Source organism: Megascapheus bottae, chromosome 4, assembly GCF_031878675.1.
Source record: "Megascapheus bottae isolate mThoBot1 chromosome 4, mThoBot2.hap1, whole genome shotgun sequence".
Classification (NCBI taxonomy): domain Eukaryota; kingdom Metazoa; phylum Chordata; class Mammalia; order Rodentia; family Geomyidae; genus Megascapheus; species Megascapheus bottae.
This window is the reverse complement of record NC_143512.1, coordinates 28333272-28359628: the sequence shown is the minus strand read 5'-3', so window position 1 is coordinate 28359628 and position 26357 is coordinate 28333272. Positions and strand designations below refer to the sequence as shown.

Below are 26357 nucleotides of genomic sequence, written 5' to 3'. Positions count from 1 at the left end.
TATTATATCTAGTTACTGCTCTGAATGATTAAGTTACTATTTTCTGAGAACTCAAAAAAGTTTTATATTTCTCATGGCAATAAAATAATCTAAAAATCACAACAATCTAGAATGCTGTATGATAAGTAGCTCTATTAGACACCTCATTGGAGATATACAGAGAGAATGGGCATAGTCCTTATGAACCATGTAAAGTGCTATTGATTTGAAAATATGACAGTTTTTATAAACTATATTAGACTCAAACTAATATTGATAGTAAGAATGTTGCATGAAAATTTCCTTACCTCTGCTTTTTATTTATTTTTTGTTGTTTGTGGGGCTTGAACCCTCAGCCTGGGCACTGTCTCTGAGTTCTTCAGCTCTGCCACTTAAACCATAGTTCCAACTCCAGTTTTCTGGAGGTTAATTGGGGATAAGTCTCATGGACTTTTGTACCTGGCCTGGCTTTGAGCCTAGATTCTTGGATTTCAGTCTCTTGAGTAGCTAGGATTATAGGTGTGAGCCAGTGGCACCAGCTCCTTTGCTTCTTAAGTCATTTTGGGAAGCCATAATTGTCACTATTATCGTGAAGTCTAACTACATAGTCCATGTATGCTATTTGTTGTTTTTTGTTTTGTTCTGTTTCATTTTATTGGTGCTGGTCTTGGAGCTTGAACTCCAGGCATGGGCCCTGTCTCTGCTCACTTGAGTCACAGCTTTGCTTTTGGCTGTTTTGGTAGTGAACTGGAGATGAGTTTCATGGGCTTCCCTGCCCAGGCTGGCTTTCAACTATGATCCTCAGATGTCAGCCTTCTTAATAAGCTACTGGCACTTGACTTTTTTTTTTTTTTTTTTTTTTGTCGGTTATGGGTCTTGAACTCTGGGGGCCTGGGTGCTGTCCCTGAGCTCTTCAGTTAAAGTCTACCACCCTACCCCTTGAGACACAGTGCACCACTTCCAGTTTTCTAGTGGTTAATTGGAGATAAAGAGTCTCACATATCAGGCAAGGTGGCTCAGACCTGTAATCCTAGCTACTCAGGAGGTTGAGATCTGAGAATCTTAGTTCAAAGCCAGCCTGGTCAGTGCAAAGCCATGAGACTCTTGTTGCATTAATCACTAGACAACAGGAAGTGGGGATATGGCTCCAAGGATAGGGCAGTAACCTTGGGCTGAAGAGCTCAGGGACAATGCCCAGGTCCCAAGGTAGGGCTGTAGCCTTGAGCTGAAGAGTTCAGGGACAGAGTCCAGGCCCAGCATTCAAGCCCAATGACTCTCCCCACCCCCAGAAAAAAGTCTTACATCTTTAGTGCCCAGGCTGGCTTTGAAATGAGGTCTTTAGATCTAAGCCTCCTGAGTAGCTGGGATTACAAGCATGAGCCACTGTGCCTGGCTTCATGTTTTCTCTTCTTAATAGCTTACACTACATTTAGAATATGCCTCAAGACATTTCCATCTTACCTCCTTTATCAAAAATAGATATATTTGGGAAAACAGTGTTAGGCCACAGTTAATTCTTTAGTTTTTGGACTGAATTAGTTGGTAAAAACTGTTCTTGTGGTATAGTGTTTTATTTGTTTGTTTATTTTTAAATAATAGGATAATATAGATACGTTTTCTGGTCGATACTTTCATATATTGTCAGCTCTTCTTCACTTGCATCCTCCTTGGGAGTCACCAGCCATGTCAAGATATTACTTACAGTTGTTTCAGTGTCCAACATGTATGAAAGGATCCTGGTCTCTAGTAGAAGTCCTTATCAGGTAAAGAATTTTACAAATGAAGATGTTAAAATTTTTTGAGTTTTTTGTTTTGTTTTGTTTTGTTGGTTTATAGAAATTTATTGAAGTAAAAATAGATGACATTTTTCTAATTTTCAATCACTGCCTTCCAGTGTTTAAGCTTTAATTGTACTGCTGACCTATAGGCCCTAAAAGCAAAAATTACATAATCACAGTTCAAAAACAAAAAGCAAGGCTGGGCATTTGGCCTAATGGTAGTGCTTGCCTAGCATGTACGAAGACCAGGATTTAATTCCTTAGTACCGCATATATAGAAAAGCCAGAAGTGGTGCTGTTTCAAGTGGTAGAGCACTAGCCTTAAGGAAAGCCCAAGGACAGTGCTCAGGCCCTGAGTTCAGTCCCCAGGACTAAAAAAAGAAGAAAGCAAATTTGTGATTGTTTTCATTACTGTACCCTGAATACTGCCTATTCTTTTTTTTTGGGGGGGGGGGGGGAGTGATCATGGGCCTTGAATTCTGAGCCTGAGCACTATCCCTATGCTCTTCAGCTCCAGGCTAATATGCTCTACCACTTGAGCCACAGTGCCACTTCTGGGTTTTTGGTGGTTAATTGGAGATAAGAGTGTCATAGACTTTTGTGCCGGGGTTGGCTTTGAATTGAGATCTTCAGATCTCAGCCTCCTGAGTAGCTAGGATTACAGACATAAGCCAATGGCTGCTACAAAACTTACAAAAAGGCAAGTTTGAGTCTACGTATGTCATGTTTGTCAATTATGTTAAAAAGAGTTCAACAAAATCATGAAATCAGCTTAATTGGAGAGCTCAATATTAATTTTTTAACAAAATTATAAATATACATATTTTTAATTTTTATTATTATAAAATTAAATACAGAGGGGTTATATAAGTCACTTAATGAGCTCATTTTTTTTAAAAAAAGGTCAAGGTAATGTATGGAAGAGTTAGTTACTTTCAGTTTTGTGGTGGATATATTATTTCTTAAACATGGATACCCCTTCTCATGTTTTTATCTCTGTTTCCCATCCCTCACCCCTCCTAATCATCTTATTTTCCCCCTTCCCTTGCCTATTTCAAATAAAAGTATATATAATAAACCAGGTAACAAGGTCAGACACACTAACCACATGAGATTAACCATAAGGGGAGGAGTTTATTTTATTTTAAGACATTTAGTAAGAATATACATCACATTTTAGTCATTGAAGGTATAAATTATTTGTAACTACAGGAATACAGTGTTGCTTTAGGGATTTTTTTCTAGTTTATTTTTTCCAGCTAGAAATTCAAATTTTGAAACAGGATTTAGTTTTTTTCTAAACACATTACCTCTTTCATGCCTCTGTACAAACTGTCAGCTGCCTATAAATCCCTTTGTTTTCTAAATATTACTGATTCCAAAAACCCTTAATATTTTTTTCCTTTTTTCCTATCAGACCTAATCATTTTCCCATTCATACTCAGTGCTGTCTTCTCTCTGTGAAAATTTTTTTGTCCAACTGTCCAACGAACTCAATAATAGAGAATGTTTAATCTGCAGAAGTTTCTTGAAATTATTATAATTCACATATTCTCAAGAATATTAAAAGGAGGGACAGGAAAAGTAGTCTAGAGTGGCAGAGCACTAGCCTTGAATAAAACGTGTACAAGGACAGTGCCCAGGCCCAGAGTCCAAGCCACAGGACTGGCAAAACGAAACAAAACAATACTAAAAGGTATATCTCTACTTTCAACTGTTTGTACTAGTTAATTGGAGATCAAGAGTTTCAGAGACTTAACTGCTTACCTAGCTTTTTACCACAGTCTTCAGATCTTACCCTGCTGCTAGGATTATGTACATGAGCCATCAGTCCCTGGCTTTACTTTTTTATATTTTATTGGAAGAAATTTCAGTAAAATTCCAGCAGTATTTTAATATTTTGTCCACATTTTTGTTTCTGTATTACCGAGTGTTGGGTTCATATTTTTCAGGTCTTGCCTTTTCAATGAAAGTTTTTGTCATCAAATTCCAGAAAGTATTGGCTCTAAGGTACTTTACCTTACACTGCTCAAATTTTTCTTCAACTTAATTGAAACTGAAGTACGGAATTTGAGTCAAAAGTAAGTTTTAATAAGAAGAAACAATAGTTTTTCAGTATTCTTATTGTTTGTTTTTATAATCATTTAGATACATCTAAACAGTCAACTATTTTTGTCTTTAAGTAAATTTATTAAAAACAAACAAACAAACAAACATAAAGGCTGGGAGTTTGGCCTAGTGGTAGAGTGCTTGCCTACCATGTATGAAGACCTGGGTTCGATTCCTCGGTACCACCTACATAGAAAAAAGCTGGAAGTGGTGCTGTGGCTCAAGTGGTAGAGCTCTACCCTTGAGAAGTCCAAGGACAGTGCTCAGGCCCTGAGTTCAAGCCCCACGACTGGCAAAAAAAAAAAAAAAAACATTTTTAGGTAAACTCTAGTACCCTTCTTTATTGTCCTTGTTTCATATTTATTTCTTAAATTTTATTTGAATAAGTAAATAAGTATTGTTGTTTTTCATGATTTACATATTTTAAAAATTATTAGTAACTCAGTTCCCAAGTGAAAAGTTATCCTAGATTTAAACAACTATATATAATGCCAGTAAGTTTTGTTGTTTTAAACTTGAATAAATTACATGCTTTTCAAACTTAGGCCATTTTTATATTTTGTGTGTTTATTGCATATAGTTGTATGTTCTAGTGTTAATATATTACCACCTTTGCTCAAATATTGCTAGCTGTTACAAATGATCTTATTAACTGTCAAATTGGTCATAAAGGTTCACTTTTTGTTTGGATTTTCATTAGGTTGTATGACTGGACAGATTCTCAGAATCTGAAAATAACAGGAAAGGCAATTCCTCTTGAAATCTTCTGGTCAGGAAGTGAGACCTCAGGGCTTTTGACCAAACCAGTAAATATGCTTTTAGAATGGACTATATATTCTCACAAGGAAAAATACAAGTCAAATGATGTAAGTAGATTAGTTTACAAATACATATTGGTCTATAAATAAACTATAGTTGGTCTTGTTTTTATCTGTAGCTTCTACAGCCATGGATTCAACCACAATACTTGGAAAGAATGCTTCTGTACTGAACATATACAGGCATTTTTCTTGACATCCCCCAAACAATATAGTGAAATTATGTAACGTTTGATCATTTTAGATACTGTAAGTAATCTAGAGATGATTTGAAGTCTATGGAAGTTATAAGCTATATACAGGTTCTACATCATTTACTCTTACAAGAGTTTGAACAGGCATAAACTGAATCCTAGAACCAGTATCCTTAGTAAATTTAAGGATTACAATACCTTCAGCTAATATCCCCTTCCTTTACAGTGTGGATTATTTGAAAAAAATTAAAATGAATCCAATCCTTGGGGTGGGTTGGTTGGTTGTTTGTTTGGGGGTTTTTGTTTGTTTGCCAGTTTGCTAGTTTTGGGGCTTGAACTTAGGGCCTGGACACTGTTCCTGATCCTGTTTGTACTCAAGTGTAGTGCTCTACCACTTGAGCCACAGCACCATTCTTAGCTTTTTCTGAGTAGTTTATTAGAGGTATGAGTTTCATGGACTTTCCTGCCCAATCTGGCTTTAAGCCCCTATCCTCAGATCTCAGCCTCCTGAGTCATTAGGATTACAGGTATTAACCACCAGCTGCTGGCTGTGTCATTGTTTTATATTCGGTTTATATGATCTTCAGGTAATACTTTTTGTTGTTTTGTTTTGTTTTGTTTTGTTTATGGGTGTGGGGCTTGAACTCTTAAGGCCTGGGTGCTGTCCCCAGAGCTCTTCAGGTCAAGGCTACCATCCTAGGTCTGGGCTTGGGCATTGTCTCTGAGCTCTTTAGCTCAAGGGTACCACCATAGCCCTGGAGCCACAGCACCACTTCTGGTTTTCTGATGGTTAATGGGAGGTGAGTCTCATAGACTTTAGTACTCAGACTGGCTTTGAACATTGATTTCAGATCTCAGCCTCCTGAGTAGCTGGAATTACAGGCATGAGCCTATTTCTTATAGAACAATTTCTTCTTTATCTCTATTTAGATTTAATAATTATTTGATCAACCTGTGAATTTATAGTTATTTTAAATTCTTTAGTACTATACATTTGAGTTTGTAAGGATATTACAGTAAGAACAGAAGAATCAATACAGTTCTTGAGATCATACAATAATAAGGAGGCCTGTTTTTTGGTTTGGCTTGGTGTTTTGATCCTTTGGTACTAGGGTTTGAGCTCAGAGTCTTGTTTGCCAAGCATGTACAACGTCACTTGAAAGATTCCCTCAGCCTTTATGCTTTTGGTCCCACTTTCTCCTTGGGGTATCATGAGCCATAACATGAAAATTGCAAAATGTTTTCATAATAAGCACTCAACGATACCCTTCTTACAGTAGCCTGTGGGTGAGAACTATTATTGATCATATGATTTTATAAGTAGTAAAACTAAAAAATCAGAACTTATATAAATTTTGTAAGTTTACAAGGAAATTTAATTTTATTCTTAAGACCCAGACAATACTATCCAGTCTTTCATACTGTCTTTATTGTTAACTGAATTAGAGTATGATTTTTTTCCTCTGCTTTTCAAGCCTGTAATTTAAAATATTTAAGGTTGGTTAGGATCCAATGGAAATACTTTATTCTTCTCTATAGAAAGGGAGGTTTGAAGTACTAAAACTTAGTTGACTGTGACATTATTAAGTTATATTCAAATGTCTGTTTTGTTTAGACATCTTAATGAGAAATAATATCTATTACATGTTAACTGGGAAATGAAAAGGAAAATTTGTATGCAATAAAATATCATTACTATATAAAGAGAAAAGTGGAACTAGGTATGTTGGCTCATGCGTTGTAACCCTAGCTACTTGGGAGGTATTCGAAAGAACACTGGTTTGAGGCCAACTTAAGCACGTGAAACCTCATCTCCACCAACTATTGTTTTTCTTTTTCTTGTACTATTAAAATTCTGACCAAACTTACACTTCTTCTACAGCCATCCATGTTTGGGTGAGTGTGTGTTTTCTATAGGTGTATCATTGTAGGTGGTCTTTAAGTCCTGTTCCCCGACCTCCGTAGTACTGGCGTTTCAACTCAAAGCCTTACACTTGCTAGGGTTGCTTGTTCTGTGCTCTACCATTTTGCCACTTGAGCTTAGCTTTTTACTTTTTGTTTTGAAGATGAAGATGGTAGAGTTTTTGGCCAAGTGTGACCCAGAACCACCATTTTTGAACCTTTACTTCCTGTTGAGCTGTGATTACAGTTATAAGCAACCAGCATAATCACACTTTCGGTTTTCTAGTTTAAGTAGTTGTGCAAGGTGTTTCAGTGACATTTTTGTGGTTTCTAGTACTTGCAGAATTTTCAGTTTTCAGTCTGTCTAATTATTTCCATATCTGAGGGGTTTTTTTGATATATTATTCTTAATTCTGGTTTCTACTGCTTCTGTTGTTTTTGTCAATTGTTTTCACTTCCCTTATTTTCTCTTGTGAACTATTTACCACTTACTATGTGCTATAAATTGCAATTGAAGAATATTTGTAGAAACAAGTTTGGGCAAAAAAAAAAAAAGATTTTCCTCCAACCAAAGACTCTCCAATATTTATATCTGAAGGACCCTATATAGTCCAAATGAGGTAACAGACTACAAGTACATGCAAAGTTGCATGCAGTTCACTGGAGGGTGAAGTTGTTTTAGATCTTAGCCTATTAAGTATGAGTTAGGACTAGGCCAGGCACTGGTGCCTTGGGGTTGTAATCCTGACTACTCAAGAGGCTGAGATCTGAGAATTGTGGTTCAAAGCTAGTCTGGACAGGAAAAATTCATATGAGTTTTATCTGATTAAACCACCAAAAAACTGGAATTAGAGCTAAGGCTTAAGTGGTAGAATTCTTGTCTTGATTGGAAATAGCTAGACAGATCCTAGACCCTGAATTCAAGCTCCAGGACTGTCACACACGCACAAAGTACCTGAAAAATGCATTTTAATGTTCTCAATACAAAAGAAAGTATATGACGTAATATAAATATTGACAAATGTCAGCTCAACTATTATACAGTATATATATAACTTTAAAAAATCTCTATAATTTGTGTGTGTGTGTGTGTAATCTTAGTCCACTTCCTATTCTTTTCCTCTGAAAGCCAAAAACAGAAGTTCTGAGTCTTAGGTGTTTTGCTACTATCAGCAAAAATCTTCAGGGCAAGCCATAGATAGTGGCTCACACCTGTAATCCTACTACTCAGGAGACTGAGCTCAGAGGATCATGGTTCAAAGACAGCCCAGACACTAAAGAATAGGAGACTCTTATCTCCAATTAATCACTAGAAGAGGAGAAGTGGGGCTGTGGCTCAAGGGATAGGGCAACAGTCCCCTAAAAAGCTCAGGGACAGGGGTAGGATGATAACCTTAAGTTGAAGAGCTCAGGGACAATGATAAGGTCCAGAGTTCAGGCCCCATGACCCACCCAAGGGAAAAAAAAAAAATCCTCAGGACAAAGTTAGTTAGCTTTGTGGGCTTTGTTTGGCTTTTAAAACCCATATGAATATACAAATAGATAGAAAACTATAAGACTTTATCCAAATAGTCTATTGCCTTAAACATTTGAATTGCTTAAATTTACATAAACAGTTTTTTTTATAATACCTTTCTCCTAGAATTCATTCTTGTACTTAATTAAGTCTTTTTTGGCAGATTTTAGTTTCAAGAATTCCATGCATGTTCACAGACATCATTTTCTGTACTGTAAAGCATTTGTTTCTTGATTTACAGAGTTGAAGCATTCCATTTAAGTCATTAGCTAAACAGAAGTCCTCAGTTTATGCTAATATTGTTTTGTCATAGTGTCAGTCAGCATGTATTGCAGAGTGACACAATGGCAGTGAATTTCATTGTCATTAATCTGAGAAAGCTTTGGGCTCTCCTTGGCAAAGAGCAGAGGTGTGGGTTACGGAGGAGGTGCAAATTTTAAGAAGCTTTAGTGGCTAGTTCCTTTTTTTCCCTTGAGATGTCCTTAAATGCTGTTTAAGCATAACTCTTCAAATATAGGTAGAAATGGAAGGCAGTTTGATTTAAAGATAAGGAAATTGAAACTAAAGTTTAAGTAACCTGTTGAAGATGTCACAGCTTGTTAAGGCAAACCTTTGACTAGGGTCCAAGTTTGTTACAACATACTTTCTTTTCAAATGCCAAGATTTAAAACATGAAGAGACACATTGTGTGCATTATGTTTTCATCTTTCCAACAGAATAGAAGGTATTGTAGAAATCCCTAACCTGAGAGTTAGGAGGCCACAATGCTTATTTGTTCTATATTATAAAGTAGTCCTTTTATGGACAGTTGTCAAGTTTATAAACTGCAGATTACTTATATTCGTAAGTAATAGAGAACAGTATTGACAAAATGTCTGATAATAGAACTTAACATATTAGAAGCTCTGAGGTAAAACTACATCACATGTAAATTGTCTTTGTTATTTTTTATTCATTCATTTTCTCTTCTTTGATCTGTAGCAAACAAACATTTCAACATTTCATGATTCCAAGAAAGCATTCTTTCACTTGATTTGTTTGCTATTGCTAATCGATTTCTGAAGCATATATATTTACCATACTAGAAAATAGTAGCATTGTTTATATACTATGGCAGTATAATCTGTAGTACAGTGTCTTAGTCCTGTGGCTATAGTGTTTTAGTTCAAAATAGTGTGCCCAACCATACCCAAACCTAGCTGCTTAGGAGGCAGAGAGACACACATAGATGTAAGCTTAAGGCCACCCTGAGCAAAATTGGCCCAAGTTTGAAACTCTATTTCAAAAACTAAGATAATCTGAAGCAGTGGCTCACGCCTGTAATCCTAGCTACTTAGGAGTCTGAGATCTGAGGATCAAGGTTCAGTGCCAGCCCAGGCACAAAAAGACCTGAGAATCTTATCTCCAATTAACCTCTAGAAAAGTGAAGTGGGAGTTGGCTCAAGGGTAGAGCGGTAACCCTGAGCTTGAGTTCATGGGCAGTGCCCAGGCCCAGGGGTAGGGTGGTAGCACCTTGAGCTCTTCTGAAGAGCTCAGGGACAGCGCCTAGGCAGAGCAGAAGCCCCATGAACCACCAAAAAAACAAAACAAAAAAAACCCAGAAACCTAAGATAAAGCTCAAGTAGTGGAATGCTTGCCGAGTAAGCTTGAGGCTTTGGGTGCAGTCTTTCAGTGCACCTTAAGTATGTGTGTATATGCATACTTATGTATGCATTTATATAATGAAAGGATTAAAAACTAGACTTGAAGGTATCTTTCTATATAGAAATTTACTAATGTAGATGTGCATGTTTGGGTGATGATACACCAATAAGAACAACTTTGGCAGACTGCTATCTAGGGCTGGCTCAGAATCCTTGCCCCAAACCTTTTACCATCTCTAACTGCATGATAGCATTAATATTATGGTAAATTCAATAATGAGCATTATTTGTATTGAATTGTGATATCAGGTCTAAGTAAACCTAGATTTATTCTTACTCGATTTTTTATTTTATGTTTTCTTTTTGCCAGTCGTAGGGCTTGAACTCGGGCCTAAGCATTGTCTTTGGGCTTTCTCAAAGCTAGAGCTCTACCACTTGAGCCATAGCACCACATAACTTTTTCTCTGTATGTGACTCCAAGGAATCGAACCCAGTTCTTTGTGCATGCTACGCAAGCATTCTACCAGGAGGCCAAATTCCCAGTCTTATTTGATTTATTTTTATTCCAATACCAAGGCTTGAACTCAGGGCCTCAGATTTTCACCCAGCCTTCTTGGTTTCTTGCTTATGCCTAGTCTCTGCTGCTTGACCCAGTGAAAATACTAGTTTTAGCCTCATATATGGCTCAGACCTGCATTCCTAAGTACTCCATGCCTGACCTCTTTTTTATATGAGCCTTATTTAAGGTCATGTCTTTCTTTCCTGACTCATAGTTTGAGCACTTAATGTAAAGTTATGCTCATTTACTATGTATTTGATGGGAGGGAGGGTCACTCCAGAAATCAAAATTTACTGTTTTTCTTTTGCCTCAGTAATGTGAATGTTGATATACACATTGTGTTGGGAAAGAGTACTTGTGTAGTACAAGTATATATAGAATGAATTTATTTTTACTGTTCCATATTATGTAACTTACATGAAGACAAGTACTAACTTGCTTAGGCTGATACTACATGTTGGCTTAATAAAGAATGATTCTGGCAAGGCATTGTGGCTTACGCCTGTAATCCTAGTTACTCTGTAGGCAGAGATCTGAGGATGAAGGTTCAAAGCCAGTCCAGGCACAAAAGGACTTGAGACTCTTAAATTAACCCCTAGAAAAAGGAAGTGGGGCTTGGCTCAACGGTAGGGCATTAGCCTTGAGATGTATTGCTCAGGAACAATGCCTAGGCTAAGTAAGCTCCAGGACTCACCCCCTCCCCCCAAAAAAAAAGAATGATTCTGCTTTCCTGCAAAGTTACCTAGACTGACAATTGGAGCCTAGTCTCCATATCGTACCTAGGAGACAGTTGCTGCTGATGGGATGAGCTACCCATTTTCTACATCCCACAACACAAAACTAAAATACAAGGCTTCAACTAGGCTTATTAATTTAAGTTGGGAAGTGATATAGTTGTCCATTCATGAATTCTGACCTGATGGTACCAGCTCATTTATTGCTATCCGAGACATCTAAACCAGGGCTTTGATTCTGTAAGTGCTCGAGTGCAGCTTAGATTTCCTGAGCCCCATGCTTTAACATGTCCTAGGTTGTAAGATCAGCCCTGCTAGAATTCAACCTAGTGCTCCAGATTGGTATGGTGCTAGAGGACCTGAGCATCTGCTATTGATCCCTTCTCTGTTTAGGCAAACCTGATGTATATGCTGTCTGACCATTTGTCTGTTTTGGTACAGCAGACTAAAATAAAATGCGCATTTTGCTGTCATTTGACAATGGTATCTTAAAGAATAATTTTGTAATAAAATGCTGTATATACTTATTAGAAACTTATTTGGTAGGATATAAACATAGTATAAACACAGAAGTTAGAATAAACAGTAGTCAGAGGGTTCATATGGCTAGGGACTTCTCTCACGAATCCCATGTATGTTACTAGAACATAGCAGTTATATTATTTCGATACCATAACATTTATTAAAATCTTAATGTACTTTCAGTCCAACTGTTGTTAACTTAGCATTTTAGCTTTTTTTTTTTATACATGTAACACACCTACACAGCAAATAGCAAGAATATAGGAATTTCAGTGAAGACAAACCATCGTTTTGATAGTTGATATTGCAAAGTGTGTAAAAATGTTTTTACACTTCTCAGCTTCATAGTTTATCCTGGTTTTATACATTAGAACAATAGTTTTAAACAATAGTATTAAATATGCTATAAATGTTTTAAGCCTTCCTAGATTTTGTAGAAGAATTTAATAATTGTTCTAAAATTGAAAACAAAATAAGGAAATGAAAGGTAAAGAGAAAGAGCAAGGGTGAGAAAAGAATAAGTAAGCTATGCTCAAGTTTTTATTGTGTTTTTCAAGTCACTTTCTTTGAAAATGCCATTTAAAGAGTAATTTTGTATATGAATGGTAATGATAACAGATCTGTCCTTCGTAGCCATATAACTTAACAGAAATCCACAGAGGCAATTTACTTAACAAAAGTAGCATTTGATAACAGCAATTATTTTGTTGTACAGTATTGTACATGATCCTTGTTTTTTTTTTAAACCACCTTGCCAAATACAAATTGGGTAATCCTAATCCAAAATCCTAAATAGCTTTGAAATACAAAGTTTGAACACCAACATAATGGCCAGAAGCGGAAAAAAATCCACAGTAAGCTCATTTGATAGATCACAGTCAAAATGTAGGTACACTAAGTGTTGTTTAAAATTACCTTGAAATTGGCTGGGAGTTTGGCCTAGTGGTAGAGTGCTTGTGCTTGCCTAGAATGCAAGAAGACCCGGGTTCAATTCCTCAGTACCACATACATAGAAAAAAGCCAGAAGTGGTGCTGAGGCTCAAGTGGTAGAGCTCTAGCCTTGAGAAAAAACCCAAGGACAGTGCTCAGGCCCTGAGCTCAAGCCCACGACTGGCAAAAAAAAAAAAAAAAAAAAAAAAAAATTACCTTGAAATTATATCTATAGGGTATACATAAAACAGTTGTAAGTCTATGTTTAGATTGAGATATCTCCAAAATCACTATGAAGTCTTATTGTGTATTTGTTCTGAACCTTGATAGTTTTACATTGTGTGTGTTGTGTGTGTTTACTGGTATTGGGGCTTGAACTCAGGGTCTCACATGCTTGCTTAGCTTCTTTGTTCAACATTGGTAGTCTACCACTTGAGCCACAGCTGCTCTTCCAGTTTTCAGAGAGAATAGATAAAAGTTTTACTACTTTCTCAGATTTCAGCCTCAGTATCTAGGATTATAGGAATGAGCCACTGTTATCCTGCTTTATTTATTTATCATTTTAAATATTGCAGATATCTAGACTGTGTGTGTGTGTGTGTGTGTGTGTGTGTGTGTGTGTGTGCGTGCGCAGAAAGGGAAGGAAAAGCACAGAGAGTGAAGAGGGAGTTGATTTGCAAGGATTCTTTTAGCATTAATATTCCCTGTATTTGAAATTAATTGCATTTAGCATCTCAACAATTATTGAAAGTAAACTGATGTAAAACCTATATTTTATTGTTGAAGGATGGGGCCTCACAAAGAAATAAATGAGTTTGATCAGTATGCATATATAGAAATAATACAATGAAATCTTTTTGCATAATAGTTCTCTATAAAATATGCTAATAAAAACGGATTCTGTGCTTAAATACGTATTAGTAACATTCTTCACATCTTAATGTTAGGTATTCAAACATGAACTAGCTTATTTATTGACTGGAATTCTTGGAGTGGCAATAGATTACTGGATCTTCTCTGGTCTAAAGATGGGCAGAAATGTGATGCGACACATGTCTGATGATTTAGGAACTTACATTTCCCTGTCATGTGATGGTAAGTGTACCTATTTCATAAGACTCGCTCTTGAAACTTGTTCCTTTAAGCAGTCTAATCTTTATTCTATGTGAAGCTTTCCTTAAAGTGGGTATTATGCTTACAGATATATATCAAGGACAGTATAGGAAGCAAGATAGAAGTTAACCATAATAGCTGGGCTCTGTGGCTCAGGCCTGTAATCCTGTCTACTCTGGAGGCTGAGATCTGAGGATTAAGGTTCTAAGCCAGCCTTGCACTGAAGAATGTGAGGCTCTTATCTCAAATTAATCACTAGAAAACAGGAAGTGGGGCTGTGGCACAAGGCATAGGGCAATAGCCTTGAGCTGAAGAGCTCAGGGGCAACACCCAGGCCCAGAGTTCAAGCCCCATGACTGACCAAAAAAAAAAAAAAAAAAACAAAAACCACATAATGCACCCACAGAAATTCTCTGTAGTGTACACAGATAACCTCTTTTACCTTTTAATGTCTTTCTGGTATTTGTAAGCATTTTTCTGTAATTGAACACATACTGTCTTTTCAGTTTTGTGCTTCTCTTTTCCTGTAAACACTGCAGAATCCTTTCCTCATATATGCATTATTGATAATCCAAAAAATATATTATTTTGAAGATTTTCATATAAATTGACTAGATAATAGTATAGAAAAAAATATATGGAAGCCAGGCATGATGACACAGGTCTGTAATCTGAAGACTTGGGAGCTTGAGGCATGACAAATATGGGTTCAAAGTCAGCCTGATCTATATAGTAAGATACTGTCAGTCTGGATTATATTGCAAAGTCTGGTCTCAATCAAAACAAAAAATGGAAAATAAAGTACTACCTGAATATAAACTGTATATGTTATTAAATGTTTCCCTAATTTTTTAGATAAAAATGGTATCCCATCTTATGTAATAGATTTTTTTCCTATTTCATTGTAAAGATAGCTTTTTCTCCTTTATATGTATCTTTTTATTTTTTATTAGAAAGGTGGTGGGCCAGGAGCATTACCTAGTGATAGTGTGCTTGCCTAGCATGCACAAAGCCCTGGGTTCGAGTCCCTGGAACCACATACACAAAAAAGCAGGACGTGGCACTGTGGCTCAAGTGGTAGAGTAAGGACCTAAGGACAGTGCCTAGGCCCTGAGTTCAAGCCCCAGAACTGGCAGAGAAAAGGGAAAAAAAAGAAAAGTTTGTTGAAATGAGGATACTTGTATTCCATTTATATTTTTATGGCTTGTAACATTTTCCCATGTATCTGTAGCTACATAGAAAGTTGTGCTTTTTAAAACTTAATGTGTTCTAACAAGAAATAAACATGGGTGAAGCATACAAAAGTGGTTCATATATATTGTTCCTCTCTTTACCACATTATCTATTTTTTACTTACTAAAATTTCCTCTAAAGCTGATTGGAAAGGGTAGTAATACTTAAGAAATGTAATGACAAAATTATTTTTCTTATCACTCCCATGGATTATTTAGATCTACAGATAGAGGGAGGCTTCCATAAAATCTTACATACATTCTCTAACTTCATAGTTTAGGAAAAATTGTCTCCCTGCATCTGTTCATCCCTCTTTGTTTCTGTAACTCCAGATTCTGAAAATGGACATTTTTTAAAATAAATGAGCCTTCTATGGGCTTCAAATGTGAGACTTGATTATTTTTTTTAATTCATTTCAATTGACATAACAATTGTTTATAATAAGGGGATTTATCATGACATTTTTATACATGCATTGTACTTTGACAAAAGATGTCATACTGTCAGTATTTTAGACTGGTAAATACTTAATTTTGCTTTGTATTTATTTCAATGCACTTACTTTTCTACTTAAAAAAAGTTCTTAAATCTTCTTTCAATTCCTATAATACTTTGAAAAGAGACTCTAGAATAGGAATCCAGGTTATAACTGGGTTCAGAATTTATTCAATGATGCCCTCTGCAAAGAGAGGTCTTTTATTATGCTACCAAAGTTAGAAGATTTTTATCTAAAGCATTTTATCTCCTTTCTTTTTTTTCTTTTTCTTGAGCTGAGGGAATGATTACTGTTTCTTTTGTGGACTAGCTATCCATTGTGAAGTACATTTTTAACATTTCTTAGCTCAAATTCAGCCTTTTTTTAGAACCCTTATCATTTCTTTTCTACCATTCATACTAGTAGTTTGGTGTTCCTTTCAGAAACAGTGGAATTCGGGTATCACTGGCTAAAAGAAGAAATATTTAGCTAACAGAATGCCTTGTTTTCATTCTATAATGAAATCTTTTCAGTTTGCTAACCCTTAGCAGGATTAGAATTGCCTTTAGAGATTATCAGTAGCGTTAACTCCTGTTTCTAATACACTGTAATTTTGCTTTTAATGAAATGCAAGTTATACTTTAGTCTAATATGTGAAACAATGAATTGTATTAACTATATATGTTATACCTCCACTCTCTGAATTTCCCTTCATGTTGATGCATGACAGTACTATCCAGAGTTACACTGTTTTCATAGGACAAATCTAACCCTGGAAATATGAGCCAAAATTCTTCCTTAATGTTCCTGTGCAGTCCTGTGGAAACATGATTACTTTAGTGCCAAGGATCTTTTCAATTACTAATATTCAAAACTAGATGAGATATATATTTTATGTCATTGAAAAGTATATATGTGCCAGTCTTGGAGCTTAAACTCAGGGCCTGAGCACTGTCCTTGGGCTTTCTCAGAGTTAGGGCTCTACCACTTGAGCCACAGCACCATTTCTAGCTCTTTCTATGTATGTGGTACTAAGGAATCGAATCTAGGTCTTCATGTATGCTAGCACTCTACCTCTAGGCCAAACTCCAGGCCTACTGAAAAGTATTTTTAAGACTTTTACACTTTGGAAAACATAAACACATGCATACCTACCTACATGGATTCCATAGCTTTCAAATTTGTAAATAGGAATGCTCTTTAAATTTCTCTGACAATTTTTCTTTTTATTTTCAAGTAAATATACAAAGGGGTTTCATTTCAACATGTCACTATCACCCCTTTCATACAGTTGTAACATTGATTCAGTTTAATAGCTTTCAGTTTTGTTGATTAGTGCAAACTTGATTTTTAACCTTTGTCAAGAAGCCGAAATGAAGTAAATCACCTTAAAAGAGGGCCAGGAGTTTGGCCGAGTGGTAGGGGGCTTGCCTAGCATTCACAAAGACCCAGGTTCAATTCCTTGGTACCACATACATAGAAAAAAAGCCAGAAGTGATGGTGAGGCTTAAGTGGTAGAGCTCTAGACTTGAGAAAGTCCAAGGACAGTGCTCAGGCCCTGAACTCAAGCCCAGGACAGGCCAAAAAAAAAAAAAAAAGAGTTAAATATCTTCATTGTAGCTAATAGGCAGTGCAAAATTAAAGTAGTTGTTTCGTATGGGATTTGAGAAATAATAACACTTTCTTGCCAAATATTACAATGATGCTTTTTTTCTTAATCTTTGTATAGGAAAAACCATTGTTTTCCAATTTTTATCTTTTTTGTAACCATTGTTTTCCAATTTTTATCTTTTTTGTGGATTCCACAATTGTTAAAAAAATTTTTTTTCTTCAAATTTTTATTTCACAAATTGATACTTTCTCATTTAATTTCAATATAGTAGTTGCTAGTTTAACAGACTTTAACAGAAATAAGTGTTTTAGAAGACAAGTAACAAAAACATTTTCTTTTCCATCAGATCCCATGCTCCTCAATTCCATGTAGATGACATGTTATTTCCCATCTGAGCACTAGATAGAATTTCTTTCCTATGTGTTATGGCATCAAAGTACCTTAAATTTATTTTTTACCTAATTGAAATTCCTAATGTAGTGACTTAATTTAGGGCTAGCAAACTTTTTAAGTGCCAAGTTATAAAACATTTCAGGGGGTATGGATGTCTTTATCAACTATTTAGAGGTTATATTAAGAAAGTAAATTATAAATAATACATAACTGAATCTGTCTTCCAATAATACCTTATTCATAAAAACAGAAATCAATCTATACCTGGTAATTTTTTTTCCATATATGTTTTATTGTAATTAATAGAAAGGTTACTTTACATTCGCCATATATCTGGTAATCTTTGACTTAAATTATTTCTGATGTTTTACTTGAAAAGCAAATATTAAAATTTAGTATTACTTTTGCATCTTAAAAGGACCTTTAGTAAAGCTTCCTTACCCTCTTGAATTACATCATTATATTTTCTTGATCTTTCTCTAAGTTGCACTCCGTTTTGCTTTCTTACCTCTATGCTAATGTATTTGCTTACTTCAGGCCTTTTTAACAAAATGTGTTTATTTTCCACTCATTTAAAAATTAACTAATTTTTTCTCATCTCCTCTGTTGTCCCTTGATTATTCTCATATTGTTACAATATCTTTAGTTGAAATAGGATAGGGCAGATGAGAAAACAAGATTAAGGGAAGGAGTTGGGGAAGAGAAATGGGGACAAAAACATGAGAAGGGATATCAATGTTTGTGAGTAATGCACCTTCTATCTGGCAAATATAATGTAGCCTTTTATTAATTACAATAAAAATATATTAATGAAAGAAAAAAGTTAATTTGACAGGTGCATGGATCACGGTTATAATCCTAGCCACCCACGAGGTTGAGATCTGAGGATCACTGTTCAAAGCCAGCCTAGGGAAATTTATTTTTTTCTATATTTTTATTGTAATTAGTAAAAGGGTTACATGATATTTGCCAGATAGAAGGTGCATTAATTCACATACATTGATACCCTTTCACATGTCTTGGTACCCATTTTCTTCCCCCCCCCCACATCCCCCACCCGTCTTGGTTTTCCCCCCTTCCCTATCAAGTTTCAAATATCCAAATACAAATAAATTCAATATATCAGATAACAAAGTGAGATACTATACCAATATGAGATAACCAAGGGACAGCAAAGGAGATGAGAGACAACATAGTACATTAAGGACAACAATCATTCATTATATGGCTTTTGTTTCAATATCCTGGAGGTCCTTTCAGTTAGCTTCACATTATATGGCCTTATGTATCAAGATTTTGCTCTATTGCAGATCTCTGCTAGTAGAGCCCAAGGTTTCTACTGATTATGACGAATGAGGGAAACCATTGAGCTTAAGTTCCTTTGAGTCTGGCTTACTTCACTTAATATGATTTTTTCTAAGTCTTTCCATTTCCTAACAAATGGGGCGATGTCATTCTTTCTGACAGCAGCATAGAATTCCATTGTGTACAAATACCACAACTTGTTGATCCACTCATCAACTGAGGGACATCTAGGTTGGTTCCATATCTTTGCTATGGTGAATGGTGCTGCAATGAACATTGTTGTGCTAGTGGATTTAGTATGTCCTTGTTTCTGGATGGTTGGGTAAATGCCAAGTAGTGGAATTGCTGGGTCATAGAACTCCCCTATGTGTAGCCTTTTGAGGCACTGCCATACTGCTTTCCATAGTGGTTGAGCGAGTTTGCACTCCCACCAACAGTGTAGTAGTGATCCCTCCTGGCCACATCCCCTCCAGCATCTGTTTTCCTGATCCTGGACATTCTAACTGGAGTGAGGTGGAATCTTAGAGTTGTTTTGATTTGCATTTCTTGTATGACCAGAGATGTTGAGCATTTCTTCATGTGTCTATAGGCCATTTTTGTTTCTTCTTCAGAGAAGACTCTCTTTAAGTCTTTGGCCCATCTTTTAATGGGATGGTTGTTACTTTGAAGATTAGTTTTGGAGTGATTTAATTTTTTGAGCTGTTGATATATTTTAGATATGAGGCCTTTGTCCGTTGTTTGGTTGGTGAAGATCTTCTCCCACTCTGTAGGCTTCCTGATTAGTTTACTAGCTATGTCCTTTGCCATACAAAATCTCTGCAGTTTAATGCAGTCCCACTTATCCAGCCTTTCTCTGATTTGTTGTGATTCTTGGTCCTTATTAAAAAGTTTCGACCTGTGCCACGGAGGCCTAGTGTGTCTCCTATTTCTTCCTGTAAAGTTTTCAGTGTGTCAGCTTTTACCTCCAGGTCTTTGATCCATTTGGTGTTAATTCTAGTGCAAGGTGACAAAGAAGGATCCAGCTTTAGTTTTCTGCAGGTGCTTAACCAGTTCTGCCAGCACAACTTGTTGCAGAGGCTGTCTTTCTCCCATTCTATTTTTTTGGCTCCCTTGTCAAAGATTAGATGGCCATAGGTCTGTGGTTTAATATCTGGGTCCTCAGTTCTATTCCATTGGTCTTCAGGCCTGTTCCTGTGCCAGTACCAAGCTGTTTTGAGAATTATAGCTCTGTAATAGAGTCTAAAGTTTGGAATTGAAATTCCTCCAGCGCTGTTCTTTCTGCTAAGAAGTGTTTTTGCTATACGGGGTCTTTTATTATTCCATATGAAATTTTGGATTGCCTCTTCTATTTCTTTAAAGAATGACATTGGGATGTTGATGGGTATTGCATTGAATTTGTAGATAGCTCTTGGCAAGATTGTCATTTTCACAATGTTGATTCTTCCAATCCAGGAGCATGGGAGGTTTTTCCATTTCCTTAGTTCTGCTTTAATTTCCTTTTTTAGGGTTTTAAAGTTTTCATCAAAAAGGTCCTTTACATTCTTAGTTAAGCTAATTCCTAGGTACTTTATTTTCTTTGAGGCTATTGTGAAAGGAGTTTCTTTCCTGATTATTACCTCATTCCTCTCTTTATGCCAACATAAAGGAAGGCAGTTGATTTTTGAGGGTTGATTTTATAGCCTGCTACTCTTCCAAAGCTTTGAATCAGCTCAAGGAGCTTGGGAGTAGAGTCTATAGGATTCTTTAAATACAGAATCATATCATCTGCAAAGAGGGATAGTTTTATTTCTTCTTTCCCTACTTGGATCCCCTTTATGCTTGCTTCTTGCCTTATTGCACTGGCTAGTTATTCTAATACTATGTTAAAGAGGAGTGGAGAGAGTGGGCATCCTTGTCTTGTTCCTGATTTTAGAGGGAATGGCTTTAGATTTTCACCATTAAGTGTAATACTAGCAGTAGGTTTCTCATATACAGCCTTTATTACATTGAGGAATGTTCCATGGATTCCTAGTTTCTCCAGAGCTTTTAACATAAAGGGGTGTTGGATCTTGTCAAATGCCTTTTCCGCGTCTATTGAGACAATCATGTGATTTTTGTCCTTGCTCCTGTTTTTCTGTTGAATTATATTAATTGATTTGCATATGTTGAACCAGCTTTGCCTCCCCGTGATGAATCCAGTTTGATCATAGTGTATAATTTTTTTTGATGAGTTGTTGTAGATGGTTGGCCAGTAATTTGTGGAGAAGTTTTGCATCGATGTTCATCAAAGATATAGGTCTATAGTTCTCTTTCTTTGATGAATCTCTGTCTGGTTTGGGGATGAGGGTTATACTGGCTTCATAGAATGAGTTTGGTAAGGAACCTTCATTTTCAATTTCATTGAAGAGCTTGAGGAGTATTGGTGTGAGCTCTGCTTTGAAGACCTTATAGAATTCAGCTGTGAATCCATCTGGCCCTGGGCTTTGCTTAGGTGGAAGTTCTCTAATTGCCATTTCTATTTCAGAGCTTGAAATAGGCCTGTTGAGTTGGCTTAGTTCTTGGTTCAGTGTGGGTATGTTAATATTGGCTAGGAATTCATCCATTTCATCTAGATTCTCAAACTTGTTGGCATAAAGGTTTGAGAAGTATTCCCTCATGATATTCTGGATCTTGGTAATTTCTGTCGTGATATTACCATTTTCATCTGCGATTTTGTTTATTTCGATATGTTCTCTTCTTTTTTTGGTAAGAATTGCTAAGGGCTTGTCAATTTTGTTAATTCTTTCAAAGAACCAACTCCTTGTTTTGTTGATTCTTTCTATAGTTTTTTTGGATTCCAAATCATTTAATTCTGCTTTGATTTTAATAATTTGCTTTCTTCTACTGGGATTAGGGTTGGTTTGTTGCTCTTTTTCCAGGAGCTTAAGGTGAGACATTAACTTGTTGGTTTGCAATTTTTCCAACTTGTTGTTGTAGGCACTCAACGCTATAAATTTTCCTCTGAGTACTGCCTTTGCTGTGTCCCAAAGGAGTTGGTATTTTGTATGTTCCTTACTGTTAAATTTCATAAACTGTTGGATTTCTGTTCTGATTCTTCGATGACCCATTGGTGATTCAACAATGTGTTGTTCAGTCTCCATGAGTTACAGGGTATTCGTTGGTGGAGATGTGTGTTCAGTTCCAGTTTGATGCCTTTGTGGTCTGAGAGTGTGCATGGAATAATTTCAGTGTTTCTGAATCTGACCAGGTTTGTTTTATGGCCTAAGATGTGATCTATTTTGGAAAATGTTCCATGTGCTGCTGAGAAAAACGTATATTGTGTTGTTGCTGGGTGGAATATTCTGCAGATGTCTGTTAGATCTTGTTGGTCTATATAGTTGTTCAGTTCTAAGGTTTCTCTGTTGAGTTTTTGCCTTGTTGATCTGTCCATAGGTGAGAGTGGTGTGTTAAAGTCATCAACAATCACTGTATTTCGATCTATGTATGGTTTCAGTGTAAGTAAAGTTTGCTTGATGAAGTTTGGAGCTCCGGGATTGGGTATGTAAATATTTAGGATCGTTATGTCTTCCAGGAGGAAAGATCCCTTTAGTAGTATGTAGCAACCTTCTTTGTCTTTTCTTACTAATTTTAGTTTGAAGTCTATTTTATCTGATATGAGGATGGCAACTCCAGCCTGTTTATGGGAGCCGTTAGCTTGATAGTTTATTCCAACCTCTCACTTTCAAAAGATGATTGTTTTTTTGGGTAAGATGTGTCTCTTGAAGACAGCAGAACGATGGCTCTTGCTTTTTGATCCAACTAGACAGCCTATGCCGTTTAATTGGAGAGTTAAGTCCATTGATATTGAGAGTTAGGATTGAGAGATATTTATTAGGTCCTACCATTTTTAAAAGCTTTTATTTGGGCCTGTGTCTTGACAGTTCTTGTGGTCCTTAGATGGTATGCTGTTTAGGTGCCATTTCTTTCCCTATATTGTATTTATTTTGGTTTTCTATGTATAGAACATCTTTGAGAATCCTCTGTAGTGTTGGTTTTGTTGCGACATATTGTTGCAGCTTTTCCCTGGAATGGAATGTTTTTATTGTTCCTAGGGAAATTTATAAACCACAGTGGAAATCAGCTTCTTTAAAATGATTTGCTGCCTTGGCTTTCTATTACAAATTATTGTTACCTGTCATATACTAAATTTTTACTGGGCATAGATTAGTTATAAACATTGTATGAACGGCTCAAAATTTGACTCTGCCCTTCAAGATCTTACACTGCAGGGTCAAGTGTGATGGTTCTAGCCTATAATCTTAGTTACTTGGGAAACTTGTCAAAAGTACCATGAAAAAGCCTCAAGGGGTAGGTCTCCACTTAGCAAACATGATGCCCTAAGTTCTGACCCCAGTACTTCCAAAAAAAACCAAACTCTGGACTGTTTCTCATGTTGATCTTTTTTTTTTTTTTTTTTTGGTCCTCTACTATATAACAGTATACCTGTAGACCTTCAGATAGGCTTCTTTTTCAACATGAATATCCTCATAACTTACTGGAGCATGTGAGGTTTTGGTATAGGAGGTTTGAGGCCATTGGTGTACTGTTTCTCTTGTTGAAATTTCATTTAAATTTACTTCAATAAGAGGGTCGATGCAAACATCCATTGACGTCCTTACATAGTCTCTTATGTTTTTTAATCTTTTTTTCTAAGGTTTGTGGTTGTTACCAGAGAATGTAGTATAATTTTTAATCAACTTCACTGATCTTTGCAAAGAAAACACATAGCTGTTTATTTTAAAATTAAGTACTCTAGAACCAAGTGCGGTGGCACGTGCATGTAATTCCAATACTCAGAAAATGGAAACTGGAGTTCAGAAACACTTGAGCTACATAGTGAGACTGTGAACGGATGGACAGATACGGATGGATGGATGGATGGATGGATGGATGGATGGATGGATGGGGAAGGTAATGAGGGGAAAAAAAAAACAGTGTTCCAAAAGATCAACTGGAAGTGCTCATTAATGATTATTGGAAATACAGTGATAAAATTTCATATATTGGTGTAATCATAATGCTACAATGTTATCTATTCTATGTATATCTTTTTATTTATGTAACTTGAAGACTTTGATTTGGCAAAATAAAGATGATTTTTTGTGAGCCAGTCCTGGGGCTTGAACTCAGGACCTGCGCACTGTCCTTGGGCTTTCTTAATGCTAGAACACTACCATTTGTGGCGCAGACCCACTTTGAGCTTTTTCCATGTATGTTGTACTGAGGAATTGAACCTGGGTCTTCATTCTTGCTAGGCAAGCACTCTACCACTAGGCCATACTTCCAGTCCCCAAAATGATTATTTTGTTAATGTTAAAACATGTACCATAAATTTTTTCTTGGAGGCAAGAATACCTTTAAGTCCACAGAGGAAATAACCTATAGAGGAAAAAAAATTATATATAGCAATAACTTAATTACTTCTCTTGTTTCCTATAGACTTTTCTTCACAGGAATTAGAAGTTTTCATTTGCTCCTTTTCCTCTTCATGGCTTCAAATGTTTGTTGCAGAGGCAGTTTTTAAAAAGTTGTGCTTACAAAATTGCAGCAATATTGCCTCTGAGCCACTCACTCTTCAGAAAATGGTAAGTTCTTTGTTATTATTTCTTCTCTCCCTTCCTTCCTCCTTCCCTTCCTTTCTTATTTCCTTCCTCCCCTCCTTCCCTCTTTCCTTTGTTCCTTTTGGTTGAACTCAAGACTTGGGTGACCAGAAATTTTTTGCCCAAGTCTAGTACTCTATCACTTGAGCCACAGCTGCACTTCTGGAGCCTGAAGTTCTCTGTACAGGCTTTGAAAAGTGATCCTCAGATCTCAGTTTCTTAAATAGGTAGGCATGAGACCAGGTAACATTCTTGGATTTAGTAAGTAGATAGCATAATTCACTGATCTTTTGAACCCATTAAAGACCTATAATTCTACCTCAAAAATAGATGAATAGACATTTTGATCATTTTTGTGAATAAAAGTTAATATTAGAAAAACGATTCCAGACATTTGTTGAATAAAACCATTATAAAAATGGAGATAGCAAAATGCTTTTTGGACGCAAGTTCTAAATTTAAAAATATACAAATGAACCATAAGTTGGGCATAAAAGACTGATCAAATGAACTTTCTTAAATGAACATCAAAGGTATTAAATAGAAAATATCCTAACTTAATTGTGTAATGTCTTTTTACTTCTTTCTTTGTAATTAAGAAAGCCATATAATATTATTTTGCAAAGGTATGTTCTTATTTGCCGGCTTTGGGGAAAACTGGTTCACATGGTGTTGGAAAGATACAGATACTAAAGAAAATAGGACAGCGGCCTTGCCTTGAATCTCAGAGAGCCTTGCTAATGTTGAATGGTGCTAAGAAGAAACAAGTTGAAGGTCCACCAGAGTTACCGTAAGTTGTTATCTGAGCTCTGCTTTTTTATTTGTTTCTTGAACTTTTCTATTATATGAAGTACTGTCTAAATTATATTCATCTGAACAAAATTCAATTAAGATCTATAAGTGCACACAGTCAGCATTTTCTTTCTGTACCACACACACATTAAATGCTTATCCCCCTTAATGAAAACTATTCGTTAAATTGTTTGTTATAATATAGACACCTTTCAGAATGCATGGCAACTTGGGAGGGAGACAGGGAGGAGGGAAGGAGAGAAAAAGAGAGGGGGTAACAGTAATTGACAAGAAATGCACTCATTACTTATGTAACTATAACCTCTCTGTACATCACCTTTACAATAAAATTTAAAAGAAAAAGCATGCATGGCCATGGCAGATACTTAAAATTGTTATTTCTCTAAAGGAGAAACTCTCTGAAAGTAAACTGTACAAAGTCAGTGGTGGCTTGTGGATGTAATTCTAGCTTCTAAAGGAAACTGAGATCTGAGGATCACAGTTCAAAGCCAGCTCAGGCAGACAAGCCTGAGACTTTAATATGTAATTAACCACCAAAAACCAGAAGTATAAAGTCACTAAATAGAGCTAACCTGTGTGAATAAGCCAAGCAAGAGCTCAAGGACCTAAGGTCAAGCCTAAAAATTGTTTGTATATATCTTGGTGCCAGTGGTTTATGCCTTTAATCCTAGCTACTGGAATCAGGAACTTCACAGTTTGAAATGAGCACAGACAAAAAAGTTTGTGAGAGGGGCCGGGAGTTTGGCCTAGTGGTAGAGTGCTTGCCTAGCATGCACAAAGACCCGGGTTCGATTCCTCGGTACCACGTGCATAGAAAAAAAGCCAGAAGTGATGCTGAGGCTCAAGTGGTAGAGCTCTAGCCTTGAGAAAGTCCAAGGACAGTGCTCAGGCCCTGAGCTCAAGCCCAGGACTGGCAAAAAAAAAAAAAAAAAAAAAGTTTGTGAAAATCGATCTCCAGTTAACCAATAAAATGTCCAGGTAGAAATACTGCTCAAATGGTACAATGCCAATTATGGGCAAGAAAGTCGAAAAAACTTGAGGCCTTGAGTTCAAGCCCTGGACCAGCTCATGCACATGCAAACGTGTTTACGCGCACACACACTCAAAAGAA

General features: G+C 36.3%; 1 protein-coding gene across 3 annotated transcripts in view; it reads left to right on the top strand.

The window, feature by feature from the left end:
- The window catches only part of Slf1 (SMC5/6 complex localization factor 1), a 66826-nt gene that overhangs the window by 31619 nt on the left and 8850 nt on the right, over positions 1-26357 (top strand). For 2 of the 3 annotated variants that reach the window (XM_090331614.1, XM_090331615.1), the window contains exons 12-17: positions 1579-1742; positions 3710-3838; positions 4567-4732; positions 13632-13779; positions 24273-24418; positions 25060-25223. In XM_090331614.1, the coding sequence (XP_090187740.1) occupies positions 1579-1742; positions 3710-3838; positions 4567-4732; positions 13632-13779; positions 24273-24418; positions 25060-25223 (917 nt within the window). The remainder of the gene's footprint in view (positions 1-1578; positions 1743-3709; positions 3839-4566; positions 4733-13631; positions 13780-24272; positions 24419-25059; positions 25224-26357) is intronic. The other variant, XM_090331616.1, reaches the window with a different exon arrangement.